The sequence below is a fragment of the Mustela nivalis genome, assembly GCF_964662115.1.
Source record: "Mustela nivalis genome assembly, chromosome: 7".
NCBI classification, from domain to species: Eukaryota; Metazoa; Chordata; class Mammalia; order Carnivora; family Mustelidae; genus Mustela; species Mustela nivalis.
The window spans coordinates 46480412-46502598 of record NC_139026.1 but is presented as its reverse complement, the minus strand read 5'-3'; the positions used below and the strand labels follow the sequence as shown (position 1 = coordinate 46502598).

Genomic DNA, 22187 nt, shown 5'->3' with positions numbered 1-22187 from the left:
GTGCAGAGTAGGTGCTCAGCAAGCATCTACAGAATGAATGAATAAATGAATGGATGGATGCATGTTCCCTTGGAGCTGCCTTGCTCCTGTGTTTTGCTCCTGATGTTTTAATTATCTGTGAGCTCACGCCACAGTCACTGCTCACCTGCAGTTTTCTGTTGTCTTGTGTTTTCGTTGTTTAGTTTCACATGTATTTGTTTCTTTTCTCACCCATAGCGTGATCCTTAAGGTTGAGGTTATTGCCTTATACATTTTTTCAGTGACTGGTTCCTCCTGCCCAGTGCCTGTCATGATGCTTTGGAAAACTTTTTTTTTTTTTTTAAGATTTTATTTATTCATTTGACAGACAGAGATCACAAGTAGGCAGAGAGGCAGGCAGAGAGAGAAGAGGAAGCAGGCTCCTTGCTGAGCAGAGAGCCTAATATGGGGCTCAATCCTAGGACCCTGAGATCATGACCTGAGCGGAAGGCAGAGGCTTTAAACTGCTGAGCCATCCAGGTGCCCTGCTTTGGAAAACTTTTAAGGTCCTTGAACATTACTTACTAGTGAATGTTTTTGTTAATAAATTAATTCATGTATTTGGTAACTAATTTCCTTTTTGTTGTTCCCCACAGGTAGAAGCCACCAATCAAATAATCACTATTGAACAATCCCAAGCAGATAGAAGCAAAAAGATTTTCAATCCTGTTAAGTAAGAATTTCTTTTCTGAATTCCTTTGTGAATGTACTGGGAGAAATATCTGTTGCCCAATTTATTTTAGCAAAAATGGATCCCACCGACCATATGATGTCACCTACAGGTGGAATCTAAAAAACAAAAGAAACAGATAAATAAATACACACACCAAAAAAAGCAGAAATAGTCCTATTAATATAGAGAACAAACTGATGGTTGCCAGAGAGGAGGAGTTGAGGCACTGGTAAAATGGGTGGAGGGGAGTGGGAGGTAGAGACTTCTAGTTATAGAATGAGTAAGGCATGGGGATGAAAGGTACAGCACAGGAAATAAAGTCAGTGGTATTGTAATGGTGCTGTGTGGTGACAGATGGGAGCTGCACTTGTGATGAGCATAGCCTAAGTATAGAGTTGTTGAATCACTATGTCATGCGCCTGAAACTATTGTAACATTTTACGTCAACTATACTTCAGTAAAAAAGTAAATAAAAAAAATAAAAGAAATCCCATTGTGGATACTACCTTAGTTATATGTTAATATTATAAATACATGCTTATTAACAAGAACAATTATTGAATCACTTGTAAACAAATTCTTATAGAAAGCTCCATTTTAAGTCATCATCATTATTATTATCATTATTATTTAAGATTTTATTTATTAAATTGACAGAGAGATAGAGAGAGATCACAAGTAAGCAGAGTGGCTGGCAAAAGAAGAGAGAGAAGCAGACTCTCTGCTGAGCAGGGATCCCGATGTGGGGCTTGATCCCAGGACCCTGGAATCATGACCTGAGCCGAAGGCAGCCACTTAACCAACTGAGCCATCCAGGCACCCCCATCGTTATTATTTTTTAAAAGATTTATTTATTCATGAGAGAGGAACAGTCGGGGTGGCGAAGGGAGAGGGAGAGAGAATCCCAGGCAGACTCCACAGGCATGGAGCCCGATGCGGGGCTCAATCCCGGGACCCTGAGATCAAACCTAGCTAAAACCAAGAGTCAGACGCTTAACTGACCATGCCACCTAGGTGCCCCAAGTCATCACTCTTTTTATAACCATTTTTAACCTTCTTGCTAACTACCTGGTTTCCTTGACATAGATTATGGTTAGACCTTTCTTTTAATTTCATGCTGTACTTAAAACTCATTTTTTCTTATTTTTTAAAGCTATGTGGATTGACTGCCCAAGGGGTTCCAAAATAGATGACTGGCATTACCCAAAGCAATATGGCAGTCCAAAGTGAGCGTTCACCCTGTGGAATGACTTGGAGTGGGATTTGCTTTTTGACAGTTTGGCTGGGATGTAGTTGACACATCTCAGTGTTTTGAACCTGAGTCAGTTCCATCTGGGCTGGAAAGAAGGTGATCCCACTGCCTGGAGAGATCAGGCAGGAGCTCAGCCTGATGCTCAAGCGGGAGCCACATGTGCCAACACATCACCGAGAGGCCTGGTGCATCTGGTTCTCCCTCACCAGGCTGGGCTGTCTGGGGTCTTCCTTGGGAGCCAAGCCAGGAGGAGGCAAATATGTGAAGGGGATGCCAAGGAATTCATGAGGAAATTACAGGCATTGCTTGTCAGGACGCAAGTGCTCTAGCAACAATGGCAGAGGCACAAATGAAAAGTCTTCTCTTCCCATTGTGGAATTAAAAGAACGCATACATGGTATGAGGAGCACATGCTCTTATGAGTCAGAAACTCTGGGCTTGAGCTTCTGCTAAATGAGCATATCTCACCTTTCCTGGTTGTTCCCTGGCAGCCATTTCTGACCGTGTTGTGGAGAGTTTATTAAAAATCGGTGCCTGGAGTAAACTGTTCTCCTCAGAGTGATGGGGATGGGGGGTACTGAACATACCTGAGAATCTCAGAACAGGGTAGAGGTGATCTAGAGTCCATATTCTCTCACAGTGTCTTGCTATTTCTGCTGTTTGTTTTAGAATCGACCTGCCGGCCGACCAGGTCACCAAAGTTACGCTGGGTCGGTTACACTTTAGTGAGACGACAGCGAATAACATGAGGAAGAAGGGAAAACCAAATCCTGACCAGAGGTACTGGCATTCGTGTGTATGCCCCTCCATGGCCCGGGACTCCATCTGACTAGCTGGTGCCCTCTAGAGGCCCCTCTGATACGCTTGGCCAGACCAGCCTACATGCCAGTCTCCGGTCTCCCGTCTCCAGTCTCTGTGGCCCCTTTCTCTCATCTTGGACTCTTCCCATTTATTGCCACATCTCATTTACCCTCAGTCGTCTTCCTTGTCCTTCCTCAGCCCCTACAGTGCCTGCTCCCCTGTCCAGCCCCAAATCTGCCTTAATTCCATCCCTGGTTCTCTGGAGTGACCACACGTTTATGCCTCACTGTTGTCCAAAGGCTGAGGACCGTCAGACCACCCTGCTCTAACCTGTGTTCTTGTCACCAGTATAAAGCCTTGAGTCCTGGAGCTCTGTGATCGCTTTTTTTGGTTTAAAAAAAAAAATGAACTTGCATTAGTAATTTAAGTCTCTGGATCTCCTAGTGTGGTCCCAGACTAGCAGAGATGGTGTCCCCTGGACACTTTTTAGAGGTACAATTTCTCAGGCCTCACCAAAGACCTACTGAACCAAAAACTCTGGGGTGGGGCCCAATAATTTGTATTTTAACAAATTCTCCAGGTGACCTAGATGCATATTCAAATTTGGGAATACTGGTTTTAGTACATAAGTATTGGAGTTGGAAAGACTTGAGTTTGAATTTGATACTGCCATATACTAGCTGGGTGACCTCGAGCATGTCACTTCATCCATCCTGTAAAATGGGGACAATGTTTATATCCTGCTCCAGTCGGGTTGTTCTTAGGGTTCTAAGTGAGATACTGTAGATAAATTGCTTAACCAAGCATATTGCACATTTTGAGGACTCAGATGATGGCTAATGATTATAAGGAAAATAACAATTATTTTACTATTAGTGTTTTTTTCAATACGGGGGAAAACTATTATTCTCTGAGGATCAGACATCTGTGGAGTTATAGAAGAAGGAGGCAAGGTTTTGCATCCAGTTCTTAAAGCCAAAGCTTCTCTCAGAGGGATAGTTTCATTTTGACTTTCAAGAAATGATCTGCTCTTAAAAATGCCACATCAGTATTACACAGGAAGAAATAACAGAAGTAACGTTGATGAAAATTGCACTGGGAGCAACTGGAGGGGAGGGTTGAGGTCTTTGAGTAAGGTCTTGAATGGGGGGTAGACAGGGGGCCTGACCAAGAGCAGAGGGTGTGGGAAGGAAGGGCCCTGCTGGGACTGGGTGCATAGCTTGGGCGGCTCTGGGCAGAGGGACCTCTTAGGTGGCCGTCTGTTGTGTGTCTGCCTGTGAGCAGTGCTATGCTGTGGGCTTCTGGAACAGCTCACAGATACCCCAAAGTGGGCAGAGGGAGGGCCCACAACAATATTGAGTGAATCAACTGCTTTTTGATTTCACAGGAAGGGCAACTTAGAACAGAATAGAAAGTCTTTAAGCATGCAAAGCTATCTAGGTAAATTCACTTTTAAGCATCGGGTGGTGTTTGATGGCACAAATTCTGTTTCTCTTTCCTGACATGTTATCTGCTGTTTCTGAGGTAGATACTTCATGCTGGTGGTTGGGCTGTATGCTGTGCACCAAGACCAGTTCTACCTACTGTCTGCCCACATCTCTGAACGGATCATTGTAAGGGTAAGCTTCAGTTCCTTAACGTTTCTGAGCCCACCTGCTTTTCTCCTCTCAAGGAGAATTTGCATTTTCTTTTCTTTTTTTAAAATTAAAAACAATTATTTTTTGAATTTACTTTTCAGTGGCATGCTCAAAGCGAGCTGTTTCTCAATGGCTCATAGTAAAGGCAGGTTTTATTATTTTCATTTCCATGTAATGGTTCTCAGCCAGAACTTTTGTCCCTCAAAGGTCATATGGCAATGTGTGCCAACATTTTTTGGTTGTCACAGTTAGGGGTGCTACTGGCCTATAGTGGGTCCAGGCTGGAGGTGCTGCTCAGGGCCTTACAATGAACGAGATCCCCCTTCCAAAATGTCAGTAGTGCTGCAGTTGAGAAACTGGCCCTGGCACTGGGCTGACTAATTTGCATGTGACACCATTGTATACTGCGTCACGTTTATGTTAGCTTCTTTGCATGCAGAGGGGCTGAGGCTCAAGAGGCCAGGAAACTCCTGGTGATCACTGGGTTTGTGAATGACGGGGCTTACTCTGATCCCAAAAGTAGAAAGAAGGCATTTCATACCCCAGTGTGACTGGTGACCCAGGGAACATCTGGGCCCCTGCCTACCACATGGTAACGGTTCAGCACGTCTTGCTGAGTGAATGATTGGTCACAGCTGTGGACAGGAATCTTGGCAGCCACAGAAACAGAAAGCTGTTGGCAGCTGGAGCTGCAGCTGTGTGAGGCCTGGCTGGCCACCGCTGAGAATACCGGGGGCTTAAGGTAACGGGTCACCACAGGCCTGGCAGCCAAGGGAGGGCTGTGTCGTGCCACGGGGAGGACATGTAAAGCCCAACAGGAAAAATCATTGAGTACAGCAACTTCTGTGGCTGTTACTCTTTGGCCTGTGGACCAGATCTTGCCTCTTTGGCGAGAGGAGTCTTTCCTTTCTTGGGTTGAGCCATTCTGAAACACAGGGCTCTCTGTGTAATTCTTCTAATCAATTAAACATAGGAAGCCACTTGTAAGTGGAAATCCTTAAATGAGTTTCAGTGGAGGTGATGTAACGATGGAAATGAGGTAAAACACTTGTGTTCGGATGTCCCAGGGCTAGGCTTCGTCCCTGCCATTTTTGTGGGACCTGATCCAATCTGTGGCAAACAGAGTGCCATTCAAGCGAAGGCAGGTGGGGCCCTCTTCCTGGGTCATGGGCCAAGGGCAGCGGTTCTCCACCCACAGCGGGCTGCAGGGCAATCTTGGACATCTCGCCTAATGACCTCTGGGATTGTGTGTTGCCCTAACAAACATGATTTAAAACTAGAGTCTGGAAGTCTGGGTCACTTATTGCTTCTGGTTTTTCACAGGAAAAACCATTCTTTTCAGAGTTAGCATAGGTTAGGTATTACGAAAGTGCAGCTTTGAGCTAGGAAACTCATGCCTGAGTCAGGCAGCCTGCTAGTCACCCGTGTACCTTGAATAATGTACAAGGTGTCTGTTTTCTCCATTTCCTGCTGCCAGTTCTGTTCTCTGGCTGTGGTGAAGCCCACAAGGCAGCAACACGAGAGAGCACTACTGTCTAGTATTCTGTTACCAGAACTCTATTCACTGGTGCCTCCTCCTATCCGAAACGTCATGATCATTTAACTCTAGATCACTTTGAAAAGTTGAGTGTTCCTACAATTCATATTCGGAATGAATACTAAAAAATATTAAATTATACTTAGTATAGATTGGGTGTCATGTTATTCACTAAATTTTTATTTTAAAGAAATGATTGCATTCCAGATTTGATTGCAGTCTTCTAGCCATAAGTTTTGGTTAAAGAGAATGCCCTAGTCTAGAAGTATGCTGGTCATTCAGGGGTCACTCTAGCAACAACGAGAAGAGGGAGAATGGTAATGCAGTCAACCATTCTACCCCTCTCCCAAACTAGAAATATCTCTTTGATTCTATTTTGTTCTAACCCCAAATGCAGAAGTGAAAATGAATGCAGTTTTGAATCTATTTAATTAACGTTTAAACCAACCAAGAGAAAAAAAACCGAGCTTCAGATATGGTGATGTTGTTTGAATCAGGGAGTTTTTGAAACATTCACATGACACATTTCCTGCCCCTAAGATTCTGTAGGTATATGCCTTGGACATATATCTATGGTCAGACAGAGGGCAGACCAGCTCCCATTCTCCCAAAAAGCCAGATGTGTCCTCTTGGGCCATAGCCTGGGTCTGTTAGTTTGAGCTCCAGAATAAAGGGAGAAAAATTTGACAACTGAACAATGTTATAAGAGCAGACTGCGTTATACAGAGAATGGCAAATTGCACTGAGCAAATGCAGGTTAATTTTGAGGCCTAAGAATCATTCCTCCCAAGAGCTGAGATTAATGTAAGGGCAAATGTAGGAGGCGTGGACTAGATGAGTTTCCAACTTCCAGAAAGGCTTCAGAGACCAAGCTTGTCAGAATTCTCCTTAGGGAGGGTATGATGGGCAAGACCCAGGAATGGTTCATCTGGGTTGTCAATCAAAACAGCTTTAGAGATAGATTATGGTCCTGTCGTGTAGATTGATCAATTTCATGGAAATTAAGGTTTACTCCAAAGACAGATTTATTTCCCAGGTCTTTTGTTTTGGGGAGCATTCTGCCATGGAGTTCCTTCAGATTCTCCTTGTTAATGACTAGGTTTTCATTCAGCTCCACTTTCCTTCTAAAACACATAATTAAACCTGGTTTGGAGTGCTGTGTTGTACGCAGGAGGGATGATTACTTTTGTCTGCCTTTCAAAGACGCACCGGGGTTTCCTAGTTTTGAAAATGAATACATTATTCCAGTTTCTTTTCCAGAAGAATAAAAACATGCGTGTCCCTAAGAAATGCCCCCTTACTGCCCTGCAAACTGCACTGTCCTAATGAGAAACCAACAAACAAGGACAGAGAAAGCAAAAGAAAGGATACAGCTGCAAGGATGGGGAAGGATGGGCATAGAGCAGAGCCACCCCAGGGCCCGGCTTGCCCTTTTCCACTAACCTCCCTTCCCTCCCCATCCCCACCCCCCCACCCCCTGCCACACACATCTGTCTTCCGGAGTTCAGATGAATTTTTTTTTTTTTTTACCCAAAGCAATCAGTATGTGGAGCAATGTCCACTTCACCCCATGGTTTGGATTCAACTTTTGTTAACTCTGAAAGGGGTAACTTGACCAGGAATATATGGGACCAAAAATCCCCCAGTGAGTAAAACAGAGATTCCTGGGTCCTCCCTCCACAGCTTCTGATTCAATATTTTAGATATACATTTCTAACAAGTTTCCAGGAGAGGCTGCTGACCTTCAGACCACACTTGGAGTAGCACTGATAGGGAGAATTTCTAGTCCCATTTTCCACATCCCTTTCAACAGGAACAAAAATTTATTTGCTATAAATTGTCTTCCTCAACTCAAGCTTTCCTAGTATGCTCTTTGCTGCTTTAGAAGCCCAACAACAGTGAAGCAAAGAAATTCCAGCTTTCCATTCCAAACTTAGAACGGCCTCGAGTTTACTATATTTATTGCTGTTTCGTTTTCCAAGCACCTGCAGAGGGCGCCATTTACACTTTACTCAGCGAATGGAGCTTCCCTCAGAATTCGTGCATCTCTCTAGGTCTTCACAGAATCTTTTAACAGGAGTAGATTCTATCTCAAGAAACCACTTTCTGTGCCCATCCCTAAGAAACAAGTCCTCGTCCATGAAAGTTTTACCATAAGATGGTAGCAATTCAGTCCCATCTTCAGGCTCCACTTCTGATGGTAGTTCTCTTCCTATTTCCACCACATCTGCAGTTTCCTCCCTCTGCTATAGCCTTGAACCTCTCGAAGTCCTCTATGAGGGTTGGAATCAACTTCTTCCAAACTCCTATTAGTGTGGATTTTCCCACCTTTTCCATGAATCAGGAATGTCCTTAATGACATCTAGAATGCTAAATCCTTTACAGGTTTTCAGCTTAATTTGCCCAGATCCATCAGAGAAATCACTGTCGATGGCAGCTATAGCCTTATGAAACGTATTTCTTAAATAATAAGACTTAAAAGTCAAAATGACTCCTTGATCCACAGGTCATAGAATAGATGTTGTGTGAACAGGCATGAAAGCAACATTAATCTCATTGTACATCTCCATCAGAGCTCTTGGGTGACCGGGTGTATTATCAATGAGCAGTTTTATATATGAATGTGTGAGTATAAATTTTTTTTAAGATGCAGGAGACTTTTTTATTTTAAAGATTTATTTGAGGGACACCTGGGTGGCTTAGTTGGTTAAGCATCTGCCTTCAGCTCAAGTCATGATCCCAGGGTCCTGGGTTCAAGTCCCTCATTGGGCTCCTTGCTCAGTGGAGAACCTGCTTCTGCCTCTACTGGCCACTCCTCCTGTTCATGTTCTCTCTTTCTCTCTGTCGCTCCCTCTCTCTCTCTCTGACAAATAAATAAATCTGTAGTTTAAAAATATATATATTTATTTGAGAGAAAGAAAGAGAGTGCAGGGGGAAGGAGGGGTGGAGGGAAAGGGACAGATAGAATCTCAAGCAGATTCCCTGCTGAGTGTGGAGATCAATCTCCAGACCCTGAGCTCATGTCTTGAGCTGAAATCAAGAGTTGGATGCTTAGCTGACTGAGCTGCTCAGGTGCTCTGAACAGTCATATTTGGAAAGAAATCTTTCCTGAGCTGTAAGTCTTAACAGTGGGCTTAAAATACTGAATAAACCATGTTATAAACAGATATGCTATCATCTAGGTTTTGTTCCATTTACAGACCCCAGGCAGAGTAGATTTAGCATAAATTCTTAAGGGCCTGAAGCTTTTCAGAATGGTCTGTGAACACTGACTTCAACTTAGAGTCAGCCTGTCCTTGGAAGCTTTGAAGCCAGGCATTAACTTCTCTCTAGGTATGAAAGTTCTAGATGGCATCCTCTTCCAGTAGAACCCTATTTCATCTACATTAAAAAATCTTTTGTTTAGGGTGCCCGAGTGACTCAGTCAGGTAAGCATCCAACTCTTTTTTTTTTTTTTTTAAGATTTTATTTATTTATTTGACAGAGAGAGAGAGATCACAAATAGGCAGAGAGACAGACAGAGAGAGAGATGAGGAGAAGCAGGCTCCCCACCGAGCAGAGAGCCCCATACGGGGGGCTCGATCCCAGGCCCCTGGGATCATGACCTGAGCCAAAGGCAGAGGCTTAACCCACTGAGCCACCCAGGTGCCCCAGCATCCAACTCTTGATTTTGGCTCAGATCTCTCTCTTGTGCTCTCTCAAATAGATAAATAAATAAATAATTAAAAAAAAATCTGTTGTTTAGTATAGTCACCTTCATGGTTGATCTAGAGCTTCTGGATAACTCCAGAAGCTTCTATAGCAGCCCTTGCTGCTTCACCTTGCCCTTTCATGTTATACATATGGCATCTTTCCTTAAACCTCATGAACCCTGCTAGTTTCAGACTTTTCTTCTGCAGTTCCCTTATCTCTCAGGCTTCATGGAATTGAAGAGAGGGAGGGCCCTCCTCTGGAGAAGGCTCTGGCTAAAGGCAATGTGGTGGTTGGTTTGATCTTCTGTCCATACCATTCGAACTTTCTCCATGTTAGCAGTAAGGCTGGGTCACTTTCCTACCATTTGTGTGTTCTCTGGAGAAGCACTTTTAATGTCCTTGGCCTTCACAACTTGGCTGTCTGGCACAAGAGGCTGTGCTTTCGGCCTATCTCGGCTTTCAACGTGCCTTTCTCACTAAGCCTCATTCTTTCCAGCCTTTGATGTAAAGTGAGAGACATATGTCGCTTCCTCTCACTTCAGTACTGAGATGCCATTATAAGGTTGTTAATTGGCTTAATTTTAATGTTGATGATTTCAAAGAATAGTGAGGCCCCAGGAGAGAGAGAGGTGGGGAAATGGCTCATTGGTGGAACAGTTAGACTAATACGCAGACCATTTATCGATGAAGTTCTGCCATCTTATATGGGCATGGTTTGTGGCTCTGCAAATCATGATGATAACATCAAAGATCACTGATCACAGATTACATAACAAATGTAATAATGAAAAAGTCTGAAATACTGGGAGAATTACCAAATTTGTGGCAGAGACATGAGATGAGCAGATGCTGTGGCATCAGTAGTTGGTGGCACAGACAGACTTGCTTGATGAAGTCTTGCTACAAACCTGCAATTTGTTAAAAAAAAAAAAAAGTACTATTTGGGAAGTATAGTAAAGTAAAACTCAATAAAAGGAGATATGTCCATTGGACAGTAGTTGCTATGCACAGCAGTGTGCTAAGGACAGTTTGACTCTCACATCCTCATTTTTAAGAAGTATTCACATATACATGGTTTCAGTAAGTTCCCATAACACTATGAGATAGTCAAGAAGTCATGATTATTTTTAAGCTTCAAAGAAGAAAAGCTGGTACAGAAATGTTAAGTGACTGCCCCAAGATCACACAGCCAGTTTGTGTCATAACAGATTAAACTGTTCTGGTCTTCCCTAAGTATATAGGGCTGTGGGATAAATAATGAAAGTATTTTAGAGATTTTAATTCATTTTGAGGTTTGATATCAGTGAACCACTCTTGGACCACATGGGAACACCACTTCATAATTCCAGAAAGAGGTAGTACATTACAGTTTGCTTTGACCCATTAAGATTGCGGATACCAAAGAAGGGGAAAAAGTTCAGAGACTTTATAACATTTCCCATTACTGATGAGACAGACCCCTCCATAGGTCTATACATGTAAAAAAATTGCAGATCTGTGGCCCTTTCCAAGATGACTTGAATGTATTTTAGGGATTTGAGTTTTCATCTGATGAAAGCTATGTGAGATTGTTATAACTGTTCCAAAAAAAGTAAGTCTAGTTACATCTGCTATTTAACGTGATATGAAGTTTATGATAATAATTATCCCAAAGCTCATTAAGAAAAAAAAAATCCATCACTGTCTGTTTTGTTTCCTTGAAGTGGCTCATTATGTTCAGAGTAGAGCAAAATGCATCAGCATTTATATGGTATACCTTTGGATTTAGTTGATTGCTTGCAATAAAAGGATTTGAGTCAAAGCCAATTTGCCATTCACTACTGAGGGGGCTCTTGGGACCTTGTATCAAAGCACTTTGTTTAAGTGAATTCACACAAAACAATGTTCAAAGTCGTTACTTTCTATTCTTTTACTGCTTTTGTCTATCAAATGTCAGTGGTTGAGTCTTCTAAGCAGTTCCGGGTTCAAATAGGCAAGAGTGAAAAAGTTGAAGACACCTAAAAGTTCTTTCATTGAACCTAAGCTAAGAAATAAACTTTGTGGGTTTTTAAAAATTATTATTTTGAAATGGGTAGCACATGCTTATGGTAAAAACATCCCAACAATACAAAGAGTGTGTATGTTAAGTAGTGAATCTGCTTCCCAGCCCAATTTCTACATCGCCCGATTCCTGTTCTTTTTTTTTTTTTTTTTAAGATTTTTATTTATTTATTTGACAGAGAGAAATCACAAGTAGATGGAGAGGCAGGCAGAGAGAGAGAGAGGGAAGCAGGCTCTCTGCTGAGCAGAGAGCCCGATGCGGGACTCGATCCCAGGACTCCGAGATCATGACCTGAGCCGAAGGCAGCGGCTTAACCCACTGAGCCACCCAGGCGCCCCTGATTCCTGTTCTTGAAGAAACCATTGCTATTGGTGTCTTGGGTATTCTCCAGAGTTAATCTATGCATATTCAGGTCCTGAGTTCACAATGTCTCCTGCACTACCCAGAAAGGCAGCGTGAAGACATTGCAAGAGTGTTAACTTTTTAGACGATCACAGTCTATAGTGTTTGTCTGAATTTGTGACAGCTTACCTCAAACACAGAAAAATCAGATTTAGAACAATAGGTCATAATTTTAAAAACAAATTAATTTTTTTGTGAGGATTTGGAGGGATTCAGAGAACCTTACTTAAAGATATTTGGAAATATATTCAGCAGCCACAGGAGGTGGAGATGAAGGAAGCCAGTAGAGTGAAAAATTCTTCAGCAGAGAATTTTAGTTAAGAGTAAAATCTTCAGGGGGGCCTGGGTGGCTCAGTGGGTTAAGGCCTCTGCCTTTGGCTCAGGTCATGATCCTGGGGTCCTGGGATCGAGCCCTGCATCGGGCACTCTGCTCAGTGGGGAGCATGGTTCCCTTCCTCTCTCTCTCTGCCTGCCTCTCTGCCTACTTGTGATTTCCATCTGTCAAATAAATAAATAAAATCTTTAAAAAAAAAAAAAAAGAGTAAAATCTCCAGAACTTTGTCTGGTTTTCATAGTTTCACTTGGATTCTCTTTGAAGACTGCATTTGGTCAGGGTTACATTTTATTTTAGTTTATTTATTTGAGAGAGAGCAAGCAGAGGGAGAGGGAGAGAGAAAGAGAGAGAAGCAGACTCCCTGCTGAGCAAGGAGCCAGACGGCGGGCTCAATCCCAGGACCCTGGGATCATGATCTGAGCTGAAGGCAGATGCTTAACCAACTGAGCCACCCAGGTGCCCCCCGCCAGGGTTACTTCTAATAGGAAAAGTTAGACTCATTCTTTAATGATTAAAGGAACTATAAGTCCAGCTCCAGAATTTACGAGCTTTGTGGCCTTGGGCAATTTGTTGCTCTTTTCTGAGGCTTCTGGATAACTGCAAAATGAGGCTGATGGTATAGATCTCATAGAGTGGGGGTGTGGACTAGCTCAAACAAATGTAGCTGTTGTCATTCTTCCTTCTGTGTCATCTGTGTTTAGGGAATAGTTGAGGTGTATTAAATATACTTGTACTGTTGTTTGCTTGTCAATTGAGTATGAAATCATAAATATTAAAGTTTTTTGAAGTTATAAAAGGGTTAGCTAAATGCAAACTATTTTTATGTATCTGGACTTTCCTAAGCTTAGAATGTCTTCTGATGTAAGGTTCTGGTTTTAAATCATTATTCTCATGATCCCTGAAAAGAAGGTCATTTTGGGTTCCCTTCTTCCTTATCATCTACCCACTGTAACTGACACATTCTCATTTCCAGATAGTTGCAATAGAGCCTGGACGTCCCAAACCATGGCATTCTGAGCTCCTGCTCGTGGGCAGCAGAGAAGTTAGGGGGGGCCCTCCTGGCTCTCCTGGGGCCACAGTTTTTTGGCTATGTCAGGATCTCACCCAACATAGGGTTCTCAGGTGAAAGACTTAGATTAACATTCTGTCTTCTTTGCTTGGAGGAATAAAGCAATCATCTATTCCCGCTACTCTAACTATAATTGTAACATATTTATGTATTTTTTCCAGGCCTCTAACCCAGGGCAGTTTGAAAATGACAGTGATGTATTATGGCAGCGAGGACAAGTTCCAGAATCTGTCATTTGTCATAGTCGAGTGGGAATAAATACAGACGCCCCAGATGAAGCCCTGGTCGTCTGCGGCAACATGAAGGTGATGGGGACGATTATGCATCCCTCTGACAGCCGCGCGAAGCAGAACATCCAGGAGGTGAGCATGGGGCTGGCCTCGGGCACCTCCTCAGACACCTGAGGCAAGTGAGCTGGGAGCTTCTGGACGCTGACACGCTTGCAAAGGGCATCTTTACATGTCTCCCGTTGGTGTGAGACGAACACAGGGCTTAACAGTTGTGAGTGTGGAAGCTGGCTGGGACTGGAACATGCTTCCTACCCAGGAGAATGGAGCCCACCTGACAGGAGCGGTGGGCAATGACAGCCTGGAGGGGCTTCACAAGCAGGACGTCTCTGAGTTACTGGCCATGGGCCACTGCCCTTCCTACCATGCATGTCAGCTGCTGGAGCTTGCCTTTTCCTTTGCCATCTCCAGATGTCCATCTCCCTGTCCATCTTCCAGACACTGTCTCAGTCCAGTTCCTGCCCAGATCTCTCCTGAGCCTCCCAGCCTCTTCCTCCCAGAGTCCCTGGCAGCCATCGTCTTCCCTACTCGCGTCTTTCTCTGAGTTGCCATTAGAGGAACTCCTCCTCCCCTTCTTCCCTCCAACTAGGTCAATCCCATCACCTAAGGCTCCAGGCCCAGACCTTCTCCTCTCTATGGAGAGGGAGTCCCCTCGTGGAAATCATAAATCAGGCCTGGAAATCGGGAGGGGCTTCACGCCTTTGGGCTCATCCCAGCAACATGGCCCTACAAGACAACTCTGCCCAAACCCACTGCCTTCATCTAGAAGGTGGAAACGGAGCCGCTCGGCTGGATCCTACCAAGTCTTTTATAGTTTTTAACGCATTGAGATAAGGATCATCTTGGAAAGCCACAACTTCTGTGAAAACCCAAGAGATTAGGATTAAGATGTTTATCCCTTAGCCAGGCAACACTCAGTTCTAGCTCGTCCGCCACTGAATTGTTTCTCTTTCACTGCTTCTACCACATCCCCACTGTCTCACACACCCTGCTTCTCCGGTAAGCATGTTTGAGGCTGTGGCAGAATTATGTTTTTGAACCTCCTTTCCTTAGTCTTTTTTTAGTTAGTAGGAGACATAATCTGTAAATCATTGGCCAGTCTTCCAGACTGCATTCCTTTCCCAGTGCAAATGTGCACTGGTTTTTCTAAACCGGCCAAGGAATGTCCTCCTTTGCTGAGTGGATTCCAAAGAATGGTTGTAATTGTAGACTTTTATTCCGATTGCAAAGCTGTGGTTCATGTTAGAAGAGCTGTGACCTACTGCCGAATGGGAACTCTTAGGGCTAGAAAGTTCTCACATACATTTCCCGATCCCAGTCCTAGATATTGTGCTTTTGACTTTTAGAGACAGATAAACTGTCTGCGTTTCAGATCACACCAACTCAAACTTAATTCTGCAACGGGCTGTACAATTCCCTGCCAGGTCTTATCTAAATGCAAATGGAAGACGACACGTGGGGAGGACCCCACAACCCCACCTGCTACTACCAGGCCACCACCCCGAATTCACTTACCAAACATCTTGGTTTGAAGAAAACATAACCAGCTTCCCTAGAGCTTCTCAAACCTCTTCTAGGCAGCTTCTGGCATAAATCAAGTGTCACCCCAGTCCAGGCTGTAATGTGGAATTCCTGTATTTCCATCCTGCTTTGTGGCAACATGATGGGATAAAGAGAAGCCCACACTCTGGAGGAAGGCCAGAGTTTTAGTCCTGATTCTGGCAACCACTGGCCCAGGAACCTTGGCACAGACATGTTCTATGCCTCTGTGGATTCTCCTGTGAACAGGGAAAGCTCATATTCAACTCACTTGTGTTAAAGTACATCTTAGCTCACACACATGAAGCATTCTTTAGCTGTACAGATAGATATTACCATTATTTACTTGTATAAGATGCAAATGATATGTAAGTCATTTATTAAATTAGTTCCTATTAATATATTTGTTCTTAATAGGTCTATCCACATTTATGAAATGTAGCTTTCTAGAAATCTTACCTTAGAGGCCACTTTTAGACACACAGTTTTGAGCAATGGAATGCAGAGAGGGCTTGAAGTGCCCTGTGGCTGAATATGGACAGGCCCATCAGGGGACCTTCCTCAAAATACTCAAAATATCCACAGCCCCTCACTGACCAATGGGCTGCTTACAACCAGGTGCAGTCACCAGAAAAGGGAAGATCCCATACGTCGCCAGACCTCTTCACCTTCCCCCTTTAAATATGGTCCCCACCCACTGCCTCATGGCAGACAGCCTGTCCCTCCCTGTCTTGCCTGCAACTACCTTGTGGTGTGTTTGGTAAATTTCTACCACCTTTCTTCTGCTTCGAATGAATCCTTTCGCTGTCCATGCCGCTAGCTTCCACTCAGTTGGGTTGCCCCTACATTTGGGGGCTCCCGTCCAATCGGGAGAGACACCACACTTATCAATCCTATTTACCATTCCAGGCAAGAGAGTTGATGGTAACGACCATGGGGCTGACAGATAGGTGAACTTCATCCTCACTTCCCCTGACTCAGTTTTTCCAACTTTTAACCAACTGAGCCACCCAGGCATCCCAGTTTTTCCAACTTTTAAAAATAGCCATTCCATTCTGAGAAGTGGGACCCTTGGTTGATCTGATTATAAGCCCAGGACTGGAGGCAATTTCTCATCCTTTAAGGGTACATGGTCACCAGAGCTGGCTTCTGGATGAGCTGTTGCAAAACTCAGTGGCCACACACGTTGCCCAGGGCAGCAATCGGGGAAAATGAACAGAAGTTGCTGCTTTGCCCTGGCTCTGTGCCTCCTTGCTCAGGGCACCCGAGGTTGTTTTGTGGGGATTAAGCACAGAGTGCTGCATAGAGAGCCCTGGTGGAGATCTCTGCGCTCATCTGGACACACAGCCAGGAGAGAGACGATAGAGCAGATGTGATAGAAACCTGTGATGTGGAAGGACTGGGAACATGAGGTCGGCCTAAGTGGGGAACAGCCTCACTTACCCAGACATTGTGTTTCCTGATGGGACTATGGATTGTAGAAGGAAATGCAGCTCTTACAACAGAAACCGCGAAATCAGGGTGGAGCCAATATGCTGAGAAACAAAGGAACGTGAAAAACGTGAAAAACGTCAAGGTCAATGCCTGAAAAAAAGTGAGGAAGTTGAAAGTTGCATGCGTCAGTCAAATTCTGTGATGACTGCTGAAAACAAGGCTGCGAACGATTCAAAAATAAAAGCCAGGAAAGAAATCAGTTAAGATGAAATGCTCCGAGAATGTTTTCCCCAAACGCATCAGCCGTGTGGTAGAGACCAAAGCGTGGAGCTGGAGAAGGTCAGCCATGCGAAGTCTCCCCTTGAGGCCGTGAGCCGGATGCAGGAGTTTTGTAGCTTCCGGTGAGACGGTGTACTCCAGCTGCTCCATGGTCAGGTGAGGCGGTGTACTCCAGCTGCTCCATGGTTAGGTGAGATGGTGTACTCCAGCTGCTCCATGGTCAGGTGAGATGGTGTACTCCAGCTGCTCCATGGTCAGGTGAGGCGGTGTACTCCAGCTGCTCCATGGTCAGGTGAGGCGGTGTACTCCAGCTGCTCCATGGTCAGGTGAGGCGGTGTACTCCAGCTGCTCCATGGTCAGGTGAGGCGGTGTACTCCAGCTGCTCCATGGTCAGGTGAGATGGTGTACTCCAGCTGCTCCATGGTCCGGTGAGGCGGTGTACTCCAGCTGCTCTCCATGGGAGCCTGGGCTGTGGCCAGAGGACAGATAATGAGATCTCCCTCCCTGAACAGACTGGAGTCCCAGAGACAAGAATGCCTTTTCTGTGGTGCAGTTCTTGAGGGAACGTCGGAGAAGCCTTGGGTGTGACACGGGTGTGATGCCCCAAGACAGTGACGGCCATTTGCATTCAGGGTCAAAAGGTTCCCAAACTGCCATGCTCAAGATCGAATCAGACCCTGGAACTCAGCTTCTAGCTTTTTACTCACCACATGTTGATGAGCAAGGTGTGCTGTGAAGTGCGGATCAGCGTTGGGTTCCTGGAGCAGGATTCCCAGAAGGCACAGCCCCTGCCGGGCTTTCCCTCTTTCCTTGAAGGGTTTGGGTGCAGCTACACACCAGACACATTGCTAGGCCCTGCAGAGGTCCTGAGATGAAGGAGCTATGGGCTTTATCCTCGAAAATAGAACTTTTTAAAAACTTTTTAAAATTTAAACTCCAAGTAGGAAATACTCATTGAATCTCCAGTGCCTGGGATAACACATCAGGCACACAGTAGCTGTTCCTTAAATATTTGCTGAATGACCTGTCCCTCTCCCTCCCCCTCCGCTCTCCGCACCCCACCCCCGCCACCAACCTTGCACTCTCTCTCTTAAGTAAATAAATAAAAAATAAATAAATTTTAAAAATCTCTTTAAAAAGTAAATACTGTTGAATGAATGAAGGAGCTCACAGTGTTAGCGGTGTGAGAGCTCCTTCCCAGCATGGTGGCAAGGGCTTCCCTGCTCTGGCCTTAATCCTTATAGTGTAGTAATGCCCACCTCTGCTCTTGATGTGCAGGCATCATTCTGGGGACTTTGCCCTTGGGACTCCGCTCATGGAGTTCTTTCTGCTTGGCATCCCTGTCTTGGTCTAACCCTTTCTCCCTGCCTTGTCTCTTTCCCTAACTCCTATCTTAAATTCCTTTTTTTTTTTTTTAAGATTTCATTCATTTATTTGATAGAGAGAGATGACAAGCAGCCAGAGAGGCAGGCACAGAGAGAGGAAGAAGCAGGCTCCCCGCTGAGCAGAGAGCCCGATGCGGGGCTTGATCCCAGGACCCCGAGATCATGACCCGACCGAAGGCAGCGGCCTAACCCACTGAGCCATCCAGGCGCCCCTTAAATTCCTTTTTATTAGACTTATTTATCAAATAATTTATTTATCAAATGTTTGTTGAACATCAACTACATGCAACAGATTGTACTGGAAACTGATAATATGGCGCGCCTGGGTGTCTCAGTCTTCAAGCATCTGCCTTTGGGTCAGGTCATGATCCTGGGGTCCTGGAATCGAGCCCCGTGTTGGACTCTTTGCTCAGTGGGAAGCCTACTTCTCCCTCTCCCTCTCCCCCTGGTATCTCCCACTTCCCTTCACCCATTTGCCCATCCCCTCCCAACCTCCCCTCTGGCAGCCATCACTTTGTTCTCTGTATTTATAGGTTTGACTCTGCCTTTTTAGCAACATTTTTAATGGCTGAGTAATATTACATTATATGAATATACTACCTCTTCTTTATCCATTCATCTATGCTTGAACATTTGAGTTGCTTCTTTATCTTGGCTTTTGTAAATAATGCTACAATAAATATAGGGCGCATATATCTTTGTGAATTGGTGTTTTCATTTTCTTCGGGTACTCAGTAGTGGAATTATTGGGTCATATGGTATTTCTATTTTTAACATCTTGAGGAAACTTCATACTGTTTTTCACAATGGTTGTACCATTTTAGAGTCCCACCAACACTGCAAATTTTCACCAACACTTGCTGTATCTTGTCTTCTTGATTCTACCCAGTTAGGAAGGTGATAGGTGGTTGGTTTTGATTTCCATTTCCCTATTGATTAGTGACATTGAGCATCTTTTCATGTGTCTGTTGGCTATCCATATGTGTTCTTTGGGAAAATGTCTTTTTAGGTCCTCTGCCCATTCTTAATCAGATTATTTGTATTTTGGTGTTCATTTGTATAACTTCTTTAATATTTTGGATATTAATCCCTTATTAGATATATATCATTTTCAAATATCTTCAAATATCTTGCCTTTTTGTTTTGTTGATGGTTTCCTTTGCTGTTCTAAAGCTTTTTATTTTGATATAGTCCTAAGAGTTTATTTTTGCTTCTGTTTCCCTTGCCTTAGGAGACATATCTAGAAAAATGTTGCTGTGGCTGATGTCAGAAAAATTACTACCTTTGCTCTTTTTTAGGAGCTTTATGGTTTCAAGTCTCACAATTAGAAGAGCACAAACTTTTAAAAGGCAATCACTTTTTAAAAATGCCAACACTGGGGCGCCTGGGTGGCTCAGTGGGTTAAGCCTCTGCCTTCGGCTCAGGTCATGATCCCAGGGTCCTGGGATCAAGTCCCGCATCCGGCTCTCTGCTCAGCAGGGAGCCTGCTTCCTCCTCTCTCTCTGCCTGCCTCTCTGCCTACTTGTAATCTCTCTCTGTCGAATAAATAAATAAAATCTTAAAAAAAAAAAAAAAACTCTGGCACACTGTTTCTGTTTCTGCAGTCAAATGCTCTACCACTGAGCTATACCCCCTGTTTCTGTTTCTGAAACGAAGTCCGTTTCTTAAAAAAAAAATTAAAATGCCAACACTTAGTGTAGTGCATGGTATGTTGAAGGTGATTAGTAAATGTTAGTTGAATAAAATAATGAGTAATGAATTGAACCAAGCTTTGGATTATAGCAGGTATCAAAATAACCGCACATTCAAAATTATACTTCCCAAGAAGAACCTAAAGTGAATTTTTCCCATTTAGTCAGTTAAGTGTCAAGCCACCACCTTTTATAATCAGTCAAACTAATGAGGGACAGGGAGCGTTTAATGATATTGGAAGAGCTTTCCCACTCATCCAACAGAGTGGGTCGAGGGAGGAGTTGAGGGCCGTATCAGGGATTTTCATATAACGAGAAACGAAGCATTTCGGTTACTCTAACACAGAGATGAATGTCCAGGCAGTGTAATTTTAATTGCCAAGAGACTACAGGTTTTGTAATTATTATATCCTAAAAGAAAATTATATCCTGAAAGAAAAAAGGGCTGCCAGCATTTTACTTAGAGAATAAGGTCATTAAGAAAAAAACAGTAGGTTCTGCTAGTACCATGAATTCATTAAAAAAAAAAACAAAAAAACAAAAACCAAACTCAAAAGAGAATCCTTTGAATCAAACACATTTGGCTTTAGGAAAAATTCACCCTATTGTCATATTGCTGGGACCAGGTGACATTGTTTTGAGGAATTTGCAGTGAGAGTTAGGAATACCTTTAGTAACCTACAAGAGCAGTGAACTCAGAGGAGCACATACCTTCCCTGCCCAGAGTGGTCTGGGGGAGAAGCCGTCTGCAGGAGAGGAAAGTCTGGATCTCAGAAGGCCTCCTGGGTGGGCATTACAGGGACCTGAGGAAATTTTCTCCAGCAGGGTGTCCAAAAGGAATTCAATGATACAGGATATATCCATTCCTAAAGGTTTTTTGGTTTTTTTTGTTTGTTTGTTTGTTTTTTACTTTCACTAAGCCTTTTTGATTTGTAAATACAAGGTTGGCCTGTTTCTTTGGTGTTCGTACTGTATGTCACTGGGAAATGATCCCTTGCACTCGTGAATAGGGACTGCTTCTCTCCAAAGTCATCCATCTCCATTCTCGGAAGGAGAATTCAAATTTCCTATCTAAACAGGAACTATCTCAGTGGCTGAAATCTGCTCTTCCTGAATTAAATTAGGTTGACACTAATGAACAGCTAAGACGAATAGCCCAAATGAGGGTCGTGGAATACGACTACAGACCTGAATTCGCGTCCTCCATGGGGATAAATGCCGCCCATCAAACAGGTAGGTGCACAAAGTCCCTTCTTAATTTTGTGCTGTCGACTTTTGAAAGCTTAATTCCCTCTTTATCTGGTGGTTGTGTGCTGTGGCACTGATTTCCTCCGTGAGATCCACACTCACCAGAATGGGAAAGGTGAGAGAAACGTCTGTGTCACCTGTATTCGACATTCCCACCCCTATTCCTGCACCCACCGTACGGGTGGAATATTTTGAATACGCTGTTTTTCACTGGAGCCATCTTGCTCCTAGGATGAGGGCTCGGGGGCGATGGCAGCTCCAACTGTAAGAGGGGCAGCGTTGGGCAGACCTGGGAGAGGGAGAGGTGGCCGAGTAGGCGGGTCTAGGTCAGAAAAGGGGCAAAATGGTATTTGTACTCCAGCCCAGGAATCCTAAAGAAACCGGGACCATTTAGGTGGGCAAATCCTCCTGTGGGAAAAGAGGAAGTCAAGCTAATGCCCCACTCTTACGTCTCTATACAGGGATTTTAAGGTATATACCCACTTTTCCCAACATTTGGCCCAGAGTCCCAAGGAAAAGTGAAGAAAATGACACCCCTCCTTTTAATCCTTTAGTGGTTATGGGCTCAAAATTCCTCCTTTGCTTCAAATGTATCATAGATCAAAGCAAAAGCTGAAAAGGGATAATAAGCATCTACTTGCAAAGATGTCCTCGGGGGGCTGTCAGCGGTCCATTTTGATGTAGACCTTGGAGGATTTTTCTCCAGAAAGCTCTTTTCCTGACTAAACGTGTTGGAGTGTTTGTGTCTAGGGATGATTGCTCAGGAGGTCCGAGAAATCCTGCCTCGGGCCGTCAGAGAGGTTGGTGATGTCACCTGTGAAAATGGAGAGACGCTGCGGAACTTCCTCATGGTCGATAAGGTAACTAG

The 22187-nt window shown here is 44.0% G+C and overlaps 1 protein-coding gene across 5 annotated transcripts in view; it reads left to right on the top strand.

The window, feature by feature from the left end:
• Positions 1-22187, top strand: part of MYRFL (myelin regulatory factor like) — a 125424-nt gene that overhangs the window by 63446 nt on the left and 39791 nt on the right. For all 5 annotated transcript variants that reach the window (XM_082742868.1, XM_082742867.1, XM_082742866.1 and 2 more), the window contains exons 8-13: positions 615-691; positions 2613-2723; positions 4273-4363; positions 13618-13818; positions 21196-21304; positions 22070-22179. In XM_082742868.1, coding sequence (XP_082598994.1) covers positions 615-691; positions 2613-2723; positions 4273-4363; positions 13618-13818; positions 21196-21304; positions 22070-22179 — 699 coding nt within the window. The remainder of the gene's footprint in view (positions 1-614; positions 692-2612; positions 2724-4272; positions 4364-13617; positions 13819-21195; positions 21305-22069; positions 22180-22187) is intronic.